At 35.7% G+C, this 16,825-nt stretch overlaps 1 protein-coding gene across 1 annotated transcript in view; it reads left to right on the top strand.

The window, feature by feature from the left end:
• LOC137934304 (nardilysin-like) overlaps window positions 1-8,009 on the top strand; it is a 68,742-nt gene extending 60,733 nt beyond the window's left edge. The window contains exons 18-19 of the mRNA XM_068778593.1: window positions 1,910-2,031; window positions 7,356-8,009. Coding sequence (XP_068634694.1) covers window positions 1,910-2,031; window positions 7,356-7,602 — 369 coding nt within the window. The 3' untranslated portion in view covers window positions 7,603-8,009. The remainder of the gene's footprint in view (window positions 1-1,909; window positions 2,032-7,355) is intronic.
• The last annotated feature ends 8,816 nt before the right edge of the window (window positions 8,010-16,825 follow it).

The following is a 16,825-nucleotide window of genomic DNA, read 5'->3' as shown; positions in this document are numbered from 1 at the left end:
TTCATTCCAGTCCTTTAGCTGATGTCCTAAGGCTACCCAGTGAATCACATAAAATTTTTAAAGCATCTACATGATACAAGAAGTGACGAGTGGCAGAAGAAGACCTTTCCGTGAGAAGGAAAATAGAGGTAGGAGAGAGATGTTTTCCCAACATTATTCGAGAATCAGAGGAAGTGGGTGGAGCCCTGCACTTCCCCCTTAGGGGAAGGGTTGCCACCCCCACTTCGCCATGCAGAACAAAGATGATAGTTGGAGTGGGATTAATTGGAAGGAGGACAAGGAATTGAGGAATGGGTTCTAGTTTCGATTTACCGTAGTGATCTGATGATTTCAAACATGGTGAGTCACTTTTCTTGCATGACCGTAATGCCATGGAGCTATTTAGAGAGCTTAGAACACGTCTTTCTGCAACAAATTTGAGATTTTGGGGTCCAGAAATTTAATGAAGCCGTTTTCTTTGTTGATCTTTCTTCGGACCCACTTTACTATGTTGATGAGTTCGTTGAAGTTGTCGTGTTGAATGACTTTGCTTGTTATGAGCTCTAGTAAAACCACTCCGAAGCTGTAAACATCTGTTTGCTATGTTGCCTTGTTGTTGCACGTGTGCTCTGTAATAGACATAAGAACAAAGATTTTTAGCATTTGCCATTGAATCTTTTTTTTTGAAAGTGATCAGCTTTATTAAGCAAAAAAGAATAAACAATCAAAGGTGCATTCCCTTTACAACAAGTGATTGGAGGGAAGCTTGTTTGGCAAGAGAATTAGCTAAAGAATTAGCTGATCTCAGGGCATAATCCAAAAACAAGTAAGCAAAGAGGAAATGTCCATGATATCATGATTGGCTGCCCAAATGGCACCAAGGTCGTTTGGAGGAGCACCAGGTGACCACCACATTGGAGTCACCTTCAATAATAAGAGGGCCAATCAAGTGATCACAAAAAATAATAAGGCCCTAGAGGAGGGCCATGAGCTCAGCTGAGGTAGAGATTGGAATCTCCATTGGTCCAGACTAAGAAATGACAGCGAGGCCTTCAGAATTCCAGATGGTCCTGACAAAACCAGCTGGCCCAGGGTTGCTAAGAGCACTGCCATGAAAATTGAGTTTGAGGGTAATCTCTTATTATGATTCCAAATTAGTGCAGCATGAAATTTACACATGATGGGAACCTTGTTTCAAATAATAAGGGCTCAAAAAAGATAATGTTAGAAGGACAAACCTGGAGCCAAGTAAGAATGAGCACCCAATTTGGATGCCATGGAAGCCTGGAAAGCCGATTCTTTGGCAACTCGATCGAGTTCAAAATTGGTCAGTCGCGTTTTTTCCCTTCCCTAGGTTATCCTCTTAACTGACTTGGAACCCGGTTCAACTGACTACTCTGCTCTGCATTTTATAACACTTGGTGCAACAACTTACTATTACTGGGCTTCACATGCCTAGATCCTTCACATGCTGACGTCTTGCCAGGAAGGAACTTCCCTTTCAGAGCAAGTTATTTTCACTTGACGCTCATTCACTGGTTCCTTTGTATTCTCAACTGTAGTATATGTTTATTCTTTGTTGTACATTTTTTGGTTTCTCTTTGGCCTTTCCATCATGTTTGGGTGCTAGCTTGTAACTCCTTTTGCCACCGAAATATCTCTCACCTTATTCAAAAAATAAGAAAAGAGGGAGTGTGTGCATGAGAGATTGGAGGGAGAGTTGGTAATAGAGAAACTGAGAGCTGCATTTTTAATTATGCGTGGTTTTGTCAACTTCCTTACCTGAGGAGTTCTACATTCATATTTTATACAGTTTTATGTGCTGTTTATAGAAAAAGAAAACAAGTATTTTTGAAATGAACAGTAGTATTTTGTTGATATCCCACTGCGATGTATGCTGTTCTCTAACAAAAACATTTTACCTTCACAGGAAGGTCTTGATGCAGAATCATTTGAAAATTATCGTGCCAGCTTGATAGAGCAGAAGTTGGAGAAACATCCTTCTCTTATTCATGAAACAGATCACCACTGGACTCAAATTGTTGATAAAAGGTAGGGTTGCCATTATCTTATAATTAGTTTTTTGGTTGTTATGAATGTTCAACCTTGTAACAAAAAAATAAGAAATAAATATTGTTATTTTACTGTGTCAACTGATAGTTCTGTTATCGCTTTTGGCAGTAAAATGCATGGTTAGGAGCACTTAGACCCATTAAAAGTGCGTTTAAACAGATGCTTCTTTAGTTTCTAGCTCACTCGTCTTTCTGCATAATATGTATTAGCTGCAATACCTTAAAACAATTTGACTCCAATTTTTGCTTTCTAATTTTTTTTTGTAAATCTTCCACTTTCTTTGGTGGGAAAATAGTTTCTGGGAAGAAGGTTATGAGAAAACAGATACAGGGGAAACCTAAATCTATAAAACAGAATTAGAAAATAGTTCCTGATCCTACAAAAGTTAAGAACAAGCCTAGAGAACAATCCCTGTTTTTCACAAAATTTCAGTCCCTTGATGATGCGGGACATTGGTGGTGTGCTGCTTCCGTGAGGGAGAAGAGAGAAAATAGAAGGAGAAGAGGAACATTTCAAAATGACCAAAATACCCCTAAAGACCAAAATGCCCCTGAACAAATAAAACAATTACTTCTAAGGACAATACAAAATATAAGTAATAAAATAACAACTAATCTATCCTAAATGCTTCACTCCCCAACCACAGTGTGTTGGGTCTTGTCGTAGTCTAGAGTCTTCGAGTATAAACTTGTGTAATCGGCAACACACAAGGGGAGTCCTCACCACTTGATCTTTGCATATTTATAGAAAGTGTTTCTTCTTGAAATTCTTGGATTCCCGAGAAGAATAACCAGAGAATTATCATCAACAAAATTGCTTTTTCTTTTTATCTTGAAAGTAATGAGAATTTTATTTAAGAAAATATAAGGGGACACAAATATTATATCAATGACATAAGCATTTGCATAAAAGAAGAAAAAGGAACATGACTACATTATAAAAAGAAGAAAAAAGAATAGGACATGAAATCTTACATAAATCCACTCTCGTAGAAACAAAAAGTCAAAATAAGACAAAAAGAAAAAAAATCAACTTCCATTGATGATATTGTTAAAGAGCAAGTATGGAAGAGTCTTATATGACTCTCATAGCAAGAAGTGTCATAGAGCCAAAATTAAATGGTAGTCTAAGAGGAGTCTCATAAGAAGAGGTCTCACAGAAGAGTCTCAGTTAAAAATGTTTTAGTTATGTTAATCTTCTATTTATGTTTAGTTGTTCAATTTTTTTAGGACTTATTTTTTAGTGTTTAATTTTTGGTGTAATTGGTATAAGGGTAGTTTAATTGTAATTGGATTCTACTAGTTTCCTCTATTAAGGGTATTGAGATTCGTTGTATTTAAATTACAACAAGTCAATGAAGTTTTTCTCTTTCCAGAAATTCAACTTGGTATTTGAGCAGGTTCTGTGAGTTGACTCGGTCAACCCACAGAAATTCTGGAAAGACTTGAAGCAATTTTTCCGGTGAAGGATGACCTAATCGCAAATACCACTGGAATGGGGTAGTTGATGTATAGAGCACATGTAGTGTATTATCTGGTAGGTGGCTCTCCAGTCGTCTCTCTCACATGGGGAACCAATTGTCCTCTTTGTCACAAGGTCTTGCAAGAGACAATGAGTAGGATAAAAAATCATAGAACAATTCATAGACTTAGTTAATTGACTCACTGACATCAAATTTAAGGAAAATTTAGGAACTAGGAAAGCAGACTAAGGAGACAAGAAAGATGTAGGAGTAATAGTATCAACACCATGAACTGAGGAAATAGACCCATAAGCTAAGTTTACTTGTTTTATCTGTGATGATTCTTTTATGTTAGAAAACAAAAATGATATGAAAGCAGTAGTTTTGGAATCGATAACCCAGGTAGGAGAAGAAGACACATAAAGAGTGGATACAGTAGCAGTATGAGCATGAGCATGAACCATGGATCCCGTAGATGAACCACTTGATAGCTAAGCTAGGCGTTGCATAATCTGTTGTTGTTGAAATAGCTGTTGTACCTCATCATCTCCCCTTGAAGAGACAGGTGCAACAACCTTTGATATTGCTCCACTGGTTTCATGACTGGTAGAGTTTGCCCAGGCAGGTTTTCAAAACAATTTCTAGCGCCTATCAGAGTAATGATTAGTTCGTCCACACTGGGCGCTTATCCTCCTTGACTTACCATCACCTTTGCCTGAATTATCTCTACCTCTTCCTCTCCTCGAACCTATTCGGCCTTGAGATGAGTTTGCTGGGCTAGAACTAGGGCCTAGAGTATTAAGTGTTGCAGCATTTGTCATCTTACCCCCCTTTTCTTCTTTAGATACCAATGTCGTTTCTCACAATTCTATAGTAAGTAGTGGGTAACAAGGGCACCTCTTCTAAAGCTAGAATTTTTGCTTTAATGCTGACAAATTCACCACCTAGACCATCAAGAAACTATGCCACTAGTAACTGGTTTTGTTGTTTCCTCAATTCCTGCTCATCCATAGTGAAAGGATGATACATATTAATTTCCTACCAGAGTCCCACATATGGTGTAACTGTCTTGTTACCCCTTTTGAGACCAAAAAAATTGGTGTACAATGCATAGACTCTGGATAAGTAGCTCTCTTGAGCAGCATATAAGTACTCCAAGGAAACCCATAGCCTTGGCAGTTTCACAATGCATCACTTGATTTCTTGATTTCTCTAGGTTGAATCAATACTATTGACAATCCAAATCATAACTTGGTTGTCTTCAATTTCCCAATCATCAGTTGATGGGATTGAAGGGTCGTCTCAGATGTATTTTGTCCTCCTACCCTTCAAGAACATTCTCATTGTTCTGGCCCAATTGAGATAATTCGGTCCTGTCAACTTTTTAGAAGTCATAAACACATCTTTATCATCAGATCTACTCATCTCTCTGGATGGTACATAATCTTTACCCAAATCAATCATAGAATAAGTATAGAGTCACTAAAATATTCAATTTCAATAGCTAAGCACGTTTGCAAATTTCAATGATGTGGACCCCACTTCGTAAAAGTTAGGGTTAGGGTTGGAACGAGATGTGCATAAGTATTATGTGCTCAAATCAACACCATATAGAAATTAGATAGAAAATCTTTCAAGAATAGACCACAATTAGGGCTGATGTCAGCATAAGGATTGATGACACAGCCACTGGTCTAGGGATAGTTGACAATATCCCAAGATCACTCAAAAAGAACCTTTTATAGGGCAATCAAAGCATGAATAATCCTTCAAAGGATGAAAGAACCAGTAACCCTAGGCTTATAGCAGAAGAAAAATGGGGAAAATTGATTTTTTACCAACCAGTCACCGAGAAGATTTGAAAAAACCTGTTTTTGTGTAGTCCAGAGAAAAGGAGTTTTATTGGTTAAGATGCACTCCCAGCAATGATCACCACTTTGATACCGTGTAAAAAGTGTGAAACTTAGAGAGAGAGAGAGAGAGAGAGAGAGGCAGAAGCTTTGAACGAGCTGCATTAGGGATTGTACACAACCCCAAATGCTATTTATTAGGTTTTAGATGATAAATTACAAAAATGCCTCTTTTCATAAAAATCACTTATTCCCTTGTAACTCCCATTCTACTCTTCCTATGAATATGAACAAGAGAGTGCCAAAATATAAAATTAAACATGTTGAACAAGATAGTGCCATAATATAAAATGTCCAATCATGTACAACGACCAAAATACCCTTGAGCTGATTTTCTCATAGAAGATTCCAACAAATTCAAATGAACTTTGTAGAACTTACTGATAACAATATCTTATTGTGGGAGAGGTCTGTATGTATTCATCTTATATCTCTTATTGAAATGAATACCTACCTAGAAGTTATTTAAGCAAAGGAAAATAGTGCACTGACTGGCCATCAAATTGGTAGGAGGGCAGGTTTTTGTTTAACCGGGGTTAGACTGGGTTCAACCATTTGTTGGACCAGAGTGGGATGCTACCTTCATATTTTATGATATATTCATTTCATTGGATTTAGACACAAACCAATATTTTGGTACTCTGGTATAACATTACCTTTCAAGTGTTTGGTCACCTCTTCAACTCCTCCCTCCAGAATTTTTTTTCACGTATTCATAAGTAGATTATCGAACTGGACCAACCGCTGGGTCCTTGGGGTTTATGCTAAAACCAGTTTTCTTCTAAAGGGGTCAGGTTCTGGCATGTTGAACTGACCAGTCTGGTTCAGTTCTGATGACATCTATTAGGAGTATGTTTCATGTGGCCATGTTTGATTATGTTTGGTAAGCTGTCTCATTAATAGCACAAAACTACATGTAGGTGCTAATTTTATGTTCCATGAAACTGCTGAGTCTTGTGAAGTTCTGTGTGTGGCACATCTGCTCAAAGGCTGAATATCATGAGGATTGATAATTTGTACAAGTGCGCTCTTGGCTTTTAACAAGGAGATATAACCTCAATGAGTATATTTACTCTCTGGAAGATGCTACATGACCTACGTTTTTACTTATCCATTAGTTCAAATGCACAATGTGAGGAAGAAACAAGGGAAGACTTCTAGGTAGCAAATTTCCTAGAAGTTTGAACGAACATATCACACTGCCAAGTGTCAAATAATGATCACAAAAGATATAAATTTTAATTTTATTTACTCTAGTCTTCAGTGACTGATGTAGTGTCTCTGACGGAGATGGCACTGAAGTGTCTGGAGATGGTTTTGCCTTGTCTTCATTGGTTTCTCTGGTAATCGTGAGCATGGAAGATCCCAGTGTTCTCATGGCAGAGGATTCAGGCGGAGCCTGAAGCAGAGGAAGAGGGTGTCCCACAATGACAGGATAAAGCATACTTCTGAAAAATGTTTGATCAAATTTGGGAGGCCTAGCTGATCTAATGCGATCAGGAAGGCAAAACAAGAATGCTGTCTTCTTTTTTCTTTGAAAATTTAGAAGAATGTTCTTAGTGAAGTTTGGTCAGAATTAATAGTTATAGTTTTATGTTTTATGTAAGAAAGAAAGGGGTTGGCTTTCAGGTTGGCCAAACCCTCTTGCTTTCTGTCCTTTCTTCTTTGGCCATATTCTTCTTTTCCTTCTTCCCTCTGTATCGAAGTTAATTTCTTCTTTATTGTTTTCTTTTTTCAAACATAGTTATTTTAATTTTGCAGTTTGACAAAATCACGTTGTTTTGGTAGAAAAAAAACAACTAGAAGGCCAAATGTTATTTTGGGAACCAATAATTTTTTTAAAAAGTCATATTAGATTTTTTCATGTTTCTAGTTTCTAAGCAGCTGTTCCAGTTATTACTTATCATTCGACTAAATCTGTGGAACTGCAGGTATTTATTTGACATGCTAAAGATGGAAGCGGACGAGCTCAAGAGTATCCAGAAGGATGATGTCATAAGGTGGTATAACACATACTTGAGGTCTGAGTCTCCCAAATGCAGAAGACTTGCTATCCATGTTTGGGGCTGCAACACAGGAGTGGAAGGAGAGGTTGAAACACAAGCCGCATTTGGGGATGCTATTTTAGATCTTGCTGCATTCAAGAGGTCTAACAAATTCTATCCAAGCCTTTGTTGAATGAGTGGATGTTACAGAACTAACTGCAAGTAAATGTGCTCTACGGAATCATCGCACAAAATATTGTTCAAATCCGTGGCATTCAAAGAGAATGAATTGATAGACCAGCATTGACAAATTTGGAAAGTATCAGGTGATTAATTTATTCTATTTATGCTGCAAGAACTTGTCCTTTTCTTTGCAGTTCAATGGCATGATTTTCATTTATCATAATAAGGTATGACAGCTTTACTAAATCTGCAACACCATTTAGAAAAGCATTTTTTGAGGTATGAATCTTGTTAAAAGGATCAATGTTGCCTTTTCTGAGTGCTGTATATGCTGTTTTTCCGAACAATTTCTCCATTATATACTGGACATGTTTCCTTCCTGTGATTCTTGAATTTAAGGAATATGAACCTGGCTAATTATCTACCCGTTATGGGTGGCTCCTTGTTTTATGATACTCTTGTGGATGCTTAGGTTATCCGGTAGTTTAGAGCAACGATTGTTCTTTGGGAGACCATGATTTAGATTCTTCAGCATGATTTAACCATAGCCAATGCTCCAAAAATGCTGAGTTTGATTAGCCCTTTTACCTGGATTTGGTGTCTTTTTTTTTTTAGTTCCCTATACCTTTATTTTTTTTCTTGCCATCTAGTCGCTTGTCGCCATAGCTACTAAACAAAAGCAAGCTAGTTGATCCTCATCACATGTTTATGGAATGGTGAAAATTATCCCACTTTTTGCAGCTGTTTATTTCATCAAGCTCAAGGACTTGAGCAAAGGAATGTGAAGCCGAAGAGGTCCAATTTTTTTTTTGGGTTTTAGTTAGATATCTTGGGAAGTATTTAGACCCAAATATTGGGAATGGATATCTTGCCTTCATTTTGGCAAGATTTATTCTGCAGTCTCCTACGAGGAGAGACAACGCGTTATCGCTTGTGGGAGAGAAGAAGAACAAGCTGAGATGAATGGCAACAACTTCTATAAGCGAAAAATATTTCACTGAAAAATTGAATCTTTCTAATGTGAAATCTGAATTCTGTCAAAGAAAAAGTTCCTGCCAACTCCTAGGAAATACTTATTTTCGATGGAAAAGGTTTTTCGCTAGTAAATAGTTTTCCACCATCCATCGGGAAACTCTTATTTTTGGCAGAATCAATTTATACTGGTAATTATTTTCTAGGTAGCATAGGAAACTCTTAATTTCGCCAAAATTGACACCTTCAACGACAAGTCGATTCCTTTGAAGAATATCTCCGATTGCTTCTGTTTTAACTAATAAATAATTATCGATAGAATTTCTTCAACTAAGGTTGATGACATTTTGTGGTGGAATTCACTTCCTCAAGGAATGTCTTCTACTTAATTCTAATTTATTTTAGAATAAAAAAAAGTATTTTCATATTTTTTTCAATTATTTGCACAAGAGGTAGGAACATGGGCAATGACTAATTTTTTAACCGGGATTTTATCTTATAAATACCCAATTTGTTTCCAAGCCTAACAACAACTTCATTAACGAAATTTTAAACCATGTCATATTTAGTGATTTCTTGAGCTTGGATTTTTTTTAATCTGATATTGAAGTCTCCTACACAAGAATATCTTCGAATAGGTAAGTATTCCAACATCTATTTTTATATCTCTTGAATACTTTCTTAAAGTGATTGAAGTTTTGATTATACTTTCTGCTTGAGCTTTTGTTTTTCACATCAAAATATCAGTTTAGTTAACATCATATGAATTCATTTTAATATCTATTCTAATGTTGCTAATCAAATTTGTAGTTTCACCTAGGATTTTTTCTGTTATTGCTTGTAAATTTGATATATGTTTATTAAGAGGCATTTGTGAGCTTAATTGTAAATAAGTAATCCTTGCTAGTAAACAAATAAGACTATATTGACTTGTTTTATATTGTAAAAATCATTTTGAGTCTAGGTGCTTATACCTATTATGGTGTTGAAATTCAACCATTGCAGTTCTAATCAGTAGATGTTGTTTGGTTTTTTTATGTCAAGGCCTCCCGGGAACTGGAGTAACAAAATAAAATAGTGGTGATTGTAAACCACTATAGAAATTTTGGTGCAATAGATGTTTTTGTGTAAATTGTTAAAGTTTAATCAACCCCACCATCCCCCCACCCTTCCCTAACTCCTAAGATAGGAGAGACCATAGAAAGCATGAGTAAAAGATTTATCCCAACTAAACTAGCTATGTTGGACACCACCTTCACAGTTGAACAAAAAGTTAACCAAATTCTTAGGAGTCTCCCCAAGAAATGGATGCCAAAGGTAATAATCATCAATGAAATAAAAACAATAAAACCATTTACACTCGATGAGCTTACGCATAGTCTTCTCACTTATGAAATGAGCTTGAAGGAATTTGAAAAAGAATATGAGAAACAAAAGAAGGTATCAAATGCTCTTGCAGTTAAGGAAACTGATGAGACTAAGCACAAAACTGATTTGGATAATGAAATAGGTTTGTTTTTCAAGAAATTTAAAATAATTTTTGAGGTTTATGGAAAGAAAAGGGTAGAAAGGAGGAGAAACAACTCTAAAAGACAACAACAAATGCTTGAAATATGAAAGCAAAACTCACTTCATTGTTGACTGTCCAATGAAGAAGGAAACAATATCGTCCAAAAAAAAGTCCTTGAGAGTTGAAGCATGAGATGAAGCACTCCTCGGTTCAAAGAATGAAGCCCAAGAGGAAGAAGTTGCAAACTTGGTCGTCGTGGTATTAGAAGAAGAGGTATGCTCTAAACTAGAAAATGATGAATGTACTATAGAAAAGCGTATCGAAAAATGTAATTTTTTTCTAATCAAGAATAGAAAATTGACTAAGATGTAAAATTATAGACAGAATTAAAAAAGATAACTTAAATGCTTTTAATAATGATGTAGTTGTTAGGCTAGACTCATTAATACTTAAGCATGAAGAGCTAGTTATTGATTTTCAGGACTCCATGGATTTAGCTCATGGAGAAAGAGAGAGAGACACTCATTTGGAGAAAACAGGAGGAAGAAAAGTGTTATGGACTTGTATCCTAACCCTCCCCCCTAAAGCTCAATCTGTCACATCCTAGAAGAGTTATAGTTTGAGTTATGTTTGTCTTTTATCTATATTGAGTTATTTAATTATGTTAGGACTTATTTTTAAGTGTTAGAGTTTAGGTATAATTAGGACAAAGGTAGTTTTATTGTAATTGGCTCTATTATAAATAGAGGTTCATGTAATCTAATTATAATAAATTAATGAAGTCAATGAAGTATTTATCTTTTCCATAAATTCAACAATAATAAACATGTTCATAGTTTGCGCGATTGTATACGCCACCTGATGGCCAATGCGGAGGCCATCTTTGTATCAACCCTCTTTATTCTCCAGCCAACTCTTTTCTATTATCTCCAAATTCGATGGATCAGATCATCCAACAGTGTCGCAACTATAGTGTTGCGAATGGGGAAGGAGACATTACAGAAACAACCGAAAGTGACAAAAATCCACGTTGCCAACAGTAAACGAATATAAAAAAAATGAAGTTAGAGAAATCACCAATATGAGAAAGAAAAACATAAAAAAATGGGTTGACGGAATCCTAAAAACCATACTTGTGAGTCCTGAAAACCAATGCTCTGATACCATGTTGATTTTTAGGAAAAAAGACAAAAAGGGTTATGGAATTGTATCCTAATCTCCCCCTGAAACTCAATTTATAGAGTAACAAAACTACAATATTATAATAATACCCCTGAAATTTAAATTAATTACATCAATGTCATATCTATGAGGTGACTCTTTATTTACCATCTTGACATCACTGTATGGGCTTATGGGCCTTCTCCTCGGTCGATGGGCCTTGAGCTCATCTTCCACATCTCTTGGATGTGGAGTCTTCCTTGGTCTTATGGGTTTGAGCCCATCTTCTAACACACTTGGATGTGTGGGCTTGGGCCTATCTTCCAACACTAGTCAAACTACTCAATGAGAAGGTATAACTAACTATGTCATGAAAAATTACATGATCATTGTGAGTGCGTTGATGAGAATAAGACTTTAAAAGCCAAGGAAGCATCCTTAGCAAGAGACAGATTGTATAAACTCCGATTAGGAGAAATTTTTCTTGAGTCATAATAGGTTGAATGCATTGATCCAATTTCAAAGAGTTGCACAAGATAAAGAAGGTTTAGGCTACATTGAAAATGCTAGTCTAGGAAACTTGAAAGACTAGTTTATTAAACCTACCATAGTTGAAGTCTTTGACATATGTTGCACTCCAAATAACAAACATAGCACCTCAGCTGACCAAAAAGTCAAGAAGGTGCCCGGCAAGGAAGAAAATGGTAAAGGTAAAGAGCCTAAGAAAAAGGAACATCTCTCAAGAAACATTACATAAACATCACAGAAAATAAATATCATTGCATTATTTTACTGTGGTAAGAAAAGTCGTGCCAACATTGATTTTTGGTAGAAATATAAAAAGGGACAAAGCCAACACATTTGGCAAAAGAAAAGGACTAATTGGCATGAACCCACTCAAAGGGGACTACACCAACAAAGAATGTTTGTGAATGCAGGTCAAAATTATAGGAAATGTGTCTGAAAGGTCAAGGAAGAAGAAAAACTTGGTTACTAGACAGTGGGTGTTCAAGACATACTAACAAGAGTCTATTCACACACTAAGACTACAAGGAGGGGTAGTCTGGAAATGGGCAAGGCCGCATCAATGGGACTAGAACAATAGGCATGGACCTCTATCGTACAATAGATGATGTATTATTTTTAAAAAGGTTTCAACTACAATCTCTTAAGCATAAGTCAATTATGGGACAAAGTATTTGTTACACTGTGGGACCCACCATGGCTACACAAGTTGGTGGGACCCACCATGAGCTCGAAAGGTGTCAATAAGAGTCCTCATACAAAGTGGCTTGAGCTAAGAGATAAGGAACATGTGCTGAAATAGAATAGAAGATTAGAAGATCAAGCGGGACCCACACGGATATTACGAGCTGGTACCTCTATCTACATGAGCTGGAAGATCATGTGGGACCCACAAGATAAAACCACGAGCTAACTCTCTAGCTTGATTCACGTCCTTAAAGAAGGTGTTTGTAGTTGAGTTAAATTAGTCTCTTAAATAAATAATGTAATCTTATCATAATAAGCTTATCTTAGAGAGTTCTAGTTGGAATGTAATTAGGAGTCCTAAAGTTAGTTGTACATGGACTCTATCACTTCCTCAACTATAAATAGGGGTGATTGTAACTCGAAAATATCAAGCAAGTCCCTTCTTTTTTTTCTTCTCTCTCGTGTGAAGTGGTCTTTCTCTAATCTCCTTTATTTTCCTTCTCTTCTCTCTCGTGTGAAGTGGTCTTTCTCTAATCTCCTTTATTTTCCTTCTCTTCTCTCTCTACTTGAGAGCCTCTCTCTTTTTCCCTTTTTTCTTGCTCTCTCCCCTTGCTCAAGGTATTATTCATGGGGTCCTAAATTCAACAGTAATGACATCTGACCTAAGAGGGGTAACACATACAAATGTGGTATGGTTGATGTTTTAATTGAACGTACTTGGTTGATGAATAATCGGGTGTTTGCGTTGCTGGAATTTGAAAGAGAAGAAGAAGAAAAACAGACAAGGAGAAGAACAGAAACAGGAAGAGAAGATGGAGAGGCAAGGCAATAGGTCTCGATGTCAAATTGGGCTTAACAAGAAAGGAAACTAACTACCAGCAAAAAAATAGATATTTAATGCTATTTAAGAAAAACAATGCAATACCAAATAGAGGAGTTAGAATGACGTAATCTAGTACACAGGTTGGGGCTGATCGAATCGATGTATGGTAATTACTTTTTTAACACAACTTGACCACTTTGCAAAGAAAATATTCAAGAGATAATTTTTAGAATAAGGGAGGTTTAGGACACTAATATTTGAAATTTAGAATGAGTAAACAAGACCATCTAATTCAAAATTATCAGACTTTGTCAAAAAAGGAAACTAAACTCATATGGGGAAAGACTTATCCTACAAAAATTAATGGATGATGAGATCAAAGAAAATAAATTAAACTAAGAAAGATACTCAAGTTGGTAAAATCTCGACTAGATTTTGAAAACAAATAGGACACTTAACCAACATTAGCAATTCAAAAATTGAAGCAAAAAAATTGGCTTAAATTTAGATTTCGCATCCAACAGGATACCAACATGACCTTGGATTCTTCCAATGTAAACTTTCTAGAAAAAATAGATGGAGAAATAGCTTATTGGGATAGAAAGTAGAATCAAATATATTTCCTTTGAGATATAATTCTCAATATTAATTCTTAGTCATGTTGGTACAGACCATTTAGAAAATTGAGGCTTTCTGTTGCTACACGAAACTTCTCTACTGCTTGACCTTATTGATTCAAATGTCAATTTCACTTTCTAGAAAAATCTGATTTGAAAAATTCTCTTTTATTTTGAAACTAGACTCAATTATCTTTCCAATGGTATAAAATTTTCTATATTAAACATAATTTAGGAGAATGAAATATCTCATCAAAAATAGGATTTGGAAAAGAAGACTTAAAGAAAAACGAGAAACTCCTCTTTTTTCTTTTTCTTTTCCTTCTTCTTTTTCTTCTTCTTCCCTATCTTCTCCATCTTTTTCTCCTTTGCCATCTCATATATTTGCCCACTCTGATACCATGATGATTTCTAGGGGCAAAACATTAATACAAAAGATCTCAAGGGAAGGAAAAAAGAAAGTAATGCTAGCTCTTGGGAGAGAGGAAAGAAGAAACCATGGGAGAGAAAGAAAAGGAAAAGAGAGAGAGTAATAAGGACGAATTTGAGCCAAGAGGAAGAGGCTTGAATGCTCTACCCCATGCCTTGAGGCTGTATTTATAGTTATATGAAGGTGCTTACAATGACTACGATGCCCTTAAGGCTACATGCTTCAAAAGGAAAAAGACATAAGAGGACATACACTAGCTTGCATAATTACAACTCTTTACCATCTCTATGGAAATTTTCCTTATTTACTGGCCATGCCACCCCTACACACATCGATGTCTCTTAAAAAAAAGTTACAATTCCATGGACCTTCACTATATGATAGATCACTACATGTTAGTGAAATAGTAAAAGACAATTTGTTATACCTTATTCACATGTATCCAATAGCAAGCAACAACAAGATGGTGCAACAAATAGCTAACCTATTATCCATATTGGAAACAAGTTCCACACTAACAAAATGTAACAAAAGAATTAATTGGTGGCATCCACACAATAAAATCTATAGTACATACTCTAAGAAGATCCTTAAAATTTTAAATGGATAGCACACAACCGTAGTTAATGGAGTATATCATAATTCCATGCATGATAGTGTCATAAAAAATGGCTCACACAACCAGATTGACAGTGTGAAGGAGACAACTAAAAATTTACCAATTAGCTTCCCTCGTTAACAAATAGAATAATATCGAATTGTCACAGAGATTGAACCACGAAACAAACTGCAACACACAAAACAACTACCATATGAAGAGTTTATTGTCACCTAAAAATATACACAAGTAAATAGGATTTGGAATACAAAATTGAAAAGTGTAGATATATGTATAATCAACAAAAAAAAATCATCATTTTCCATACTGAAACCCCTTTTTGTTCACGCTCAAGATAAGGCAAAACAGATAATGTATATAGAAGAATTTAGAACCGTAACACTATAGATAAACAATCCATCAAAAGTTCACACCAATACCAAACTAAGTTGATAGAAAGGGGAAAAACTTTAATGAGGGGAACATGAAATATGGAGGAAATGAAGAGAAGGGTTGATGCAGAAATCAGAGTTCCCTTCTCTGCTTCTTCTTCTTCTTTCCTTTGTCAAGCTCCCTCTCCGTCTCTCTTTCTCTCTCTCTTTCCAAAAACTCCTCATCCCTTCTTATCTCTTTGACTTCATTTTTTATCCTTCTACATGCATTTACAAAAATATATTTTTCCCTTTTTATCTTATTCCATGCATACCCCTACAAGTATGACAGCTAGTTCGCGTGTGAAAACTATAAATACCCCTTCAAAGTTGTTAGAAACAATAGTATGAGCATTTATTGGTAATTTATTACATTCAACTACATTATTCACTTGAAAATCATTCACAAACCCATTTTGAGAGAAATTGAGTTATATAATTTTTTCTAGAAATACCTTTCTCTCCAAAAATCACTCTACATCCTAGTATTCAAGCTCCATCATTTTCCTCTCTTATGTATCAAATGATTGGAGGCTTGGAAATCACTAGGAGAAGGTTGTCTCTCCATTCCAAAAGGGTGTAAGTTTCCTTTTTCTACGTGTATTTTTTATTTTTTTTCTTAAAGGTTGTCTAAAACCTGAAATCTAGAAAGGGAAGCTTACTAGAGCTATAATCTAATTGTAACTTTCGAGGAGAGATTTATTTTGTGTTATTGGGTATTTATGTGGCTAAAAAGAAAGACAAAATATCTTTTGTATCAGATTTTAGCTAATAGAGCTTATTAGTGAAAATTTTCCAAGTATGGGTTCTTCAGCAGTGAGTACCAATAGGGGAACATTGAGAAAAAAAATTATTTAATCTTCTAATTGTGGTGTGTGTTTTATTAATTGATTCACTTTAGTTTTTCATATCAGGACCAAAATTTTAACTTTAAATCTCAAGTTACCCCTCTTGAGAAACCACCTCGGCCAACATATTTTATCCCATAAATTGTCTTCACGAGATGTCATACTTTCTCCACCTCAACCACATAACCAGGTGGTTGACCCTTATAGACTTTCATAGATAAATTACCATGAAGAAAGTCATTTTTAACCTCGAGCTAAAAAAATATCCATTTAAAATTGGCAAGAAAGTATAAGAAAACACATAACAGATTCAGCTTAGCCTCTGGTAATAAAATTTCATCCTAGTCAATGTCATATGATTGAGTATTCCCTTTGGCCACTAATTGTGCTTTATAGCAAGCAATTATTCCATCTGGATTATATTATAAAATAAATACCCATCAGTAGCCCATTCCTGGTTTGCATATGAAAGTAAGGATAATCCCCAAGTGTTAATGAGATACATAGCTTGCTTCTTCTCATCCATGACAGTTTTCCACCTTGGATCACAAGTAGTCTCTTCATAAATGGTAGGGATACAAGAGGAACACAAGGCTGCCAAAAAAGTGACACAACTAAAATGCAATATGTG

Source organism: Aristolochia californica, unplaced genomic scaffold (genome assembly GCF_029961685.1).
Source record: "Aristolochia californica isolate CCGP_79_NKW_82.1479 unplaced genomic scaffold, dmAriCali1.0.hap1 SCAF_10, whole genome shotgun sequence".
NCBI lineage: Eukaryota > Viridiplantae > Streptophyta > Magnoliopsida > Piperales > Aristolochiaceae > Aristolochia > Aristolochia californica.
The sequence above is the reverse complement of the archived record's forward strand: the minus strand, read 5'-3'. Positions and strand labels throughout refer to the sequence as shown.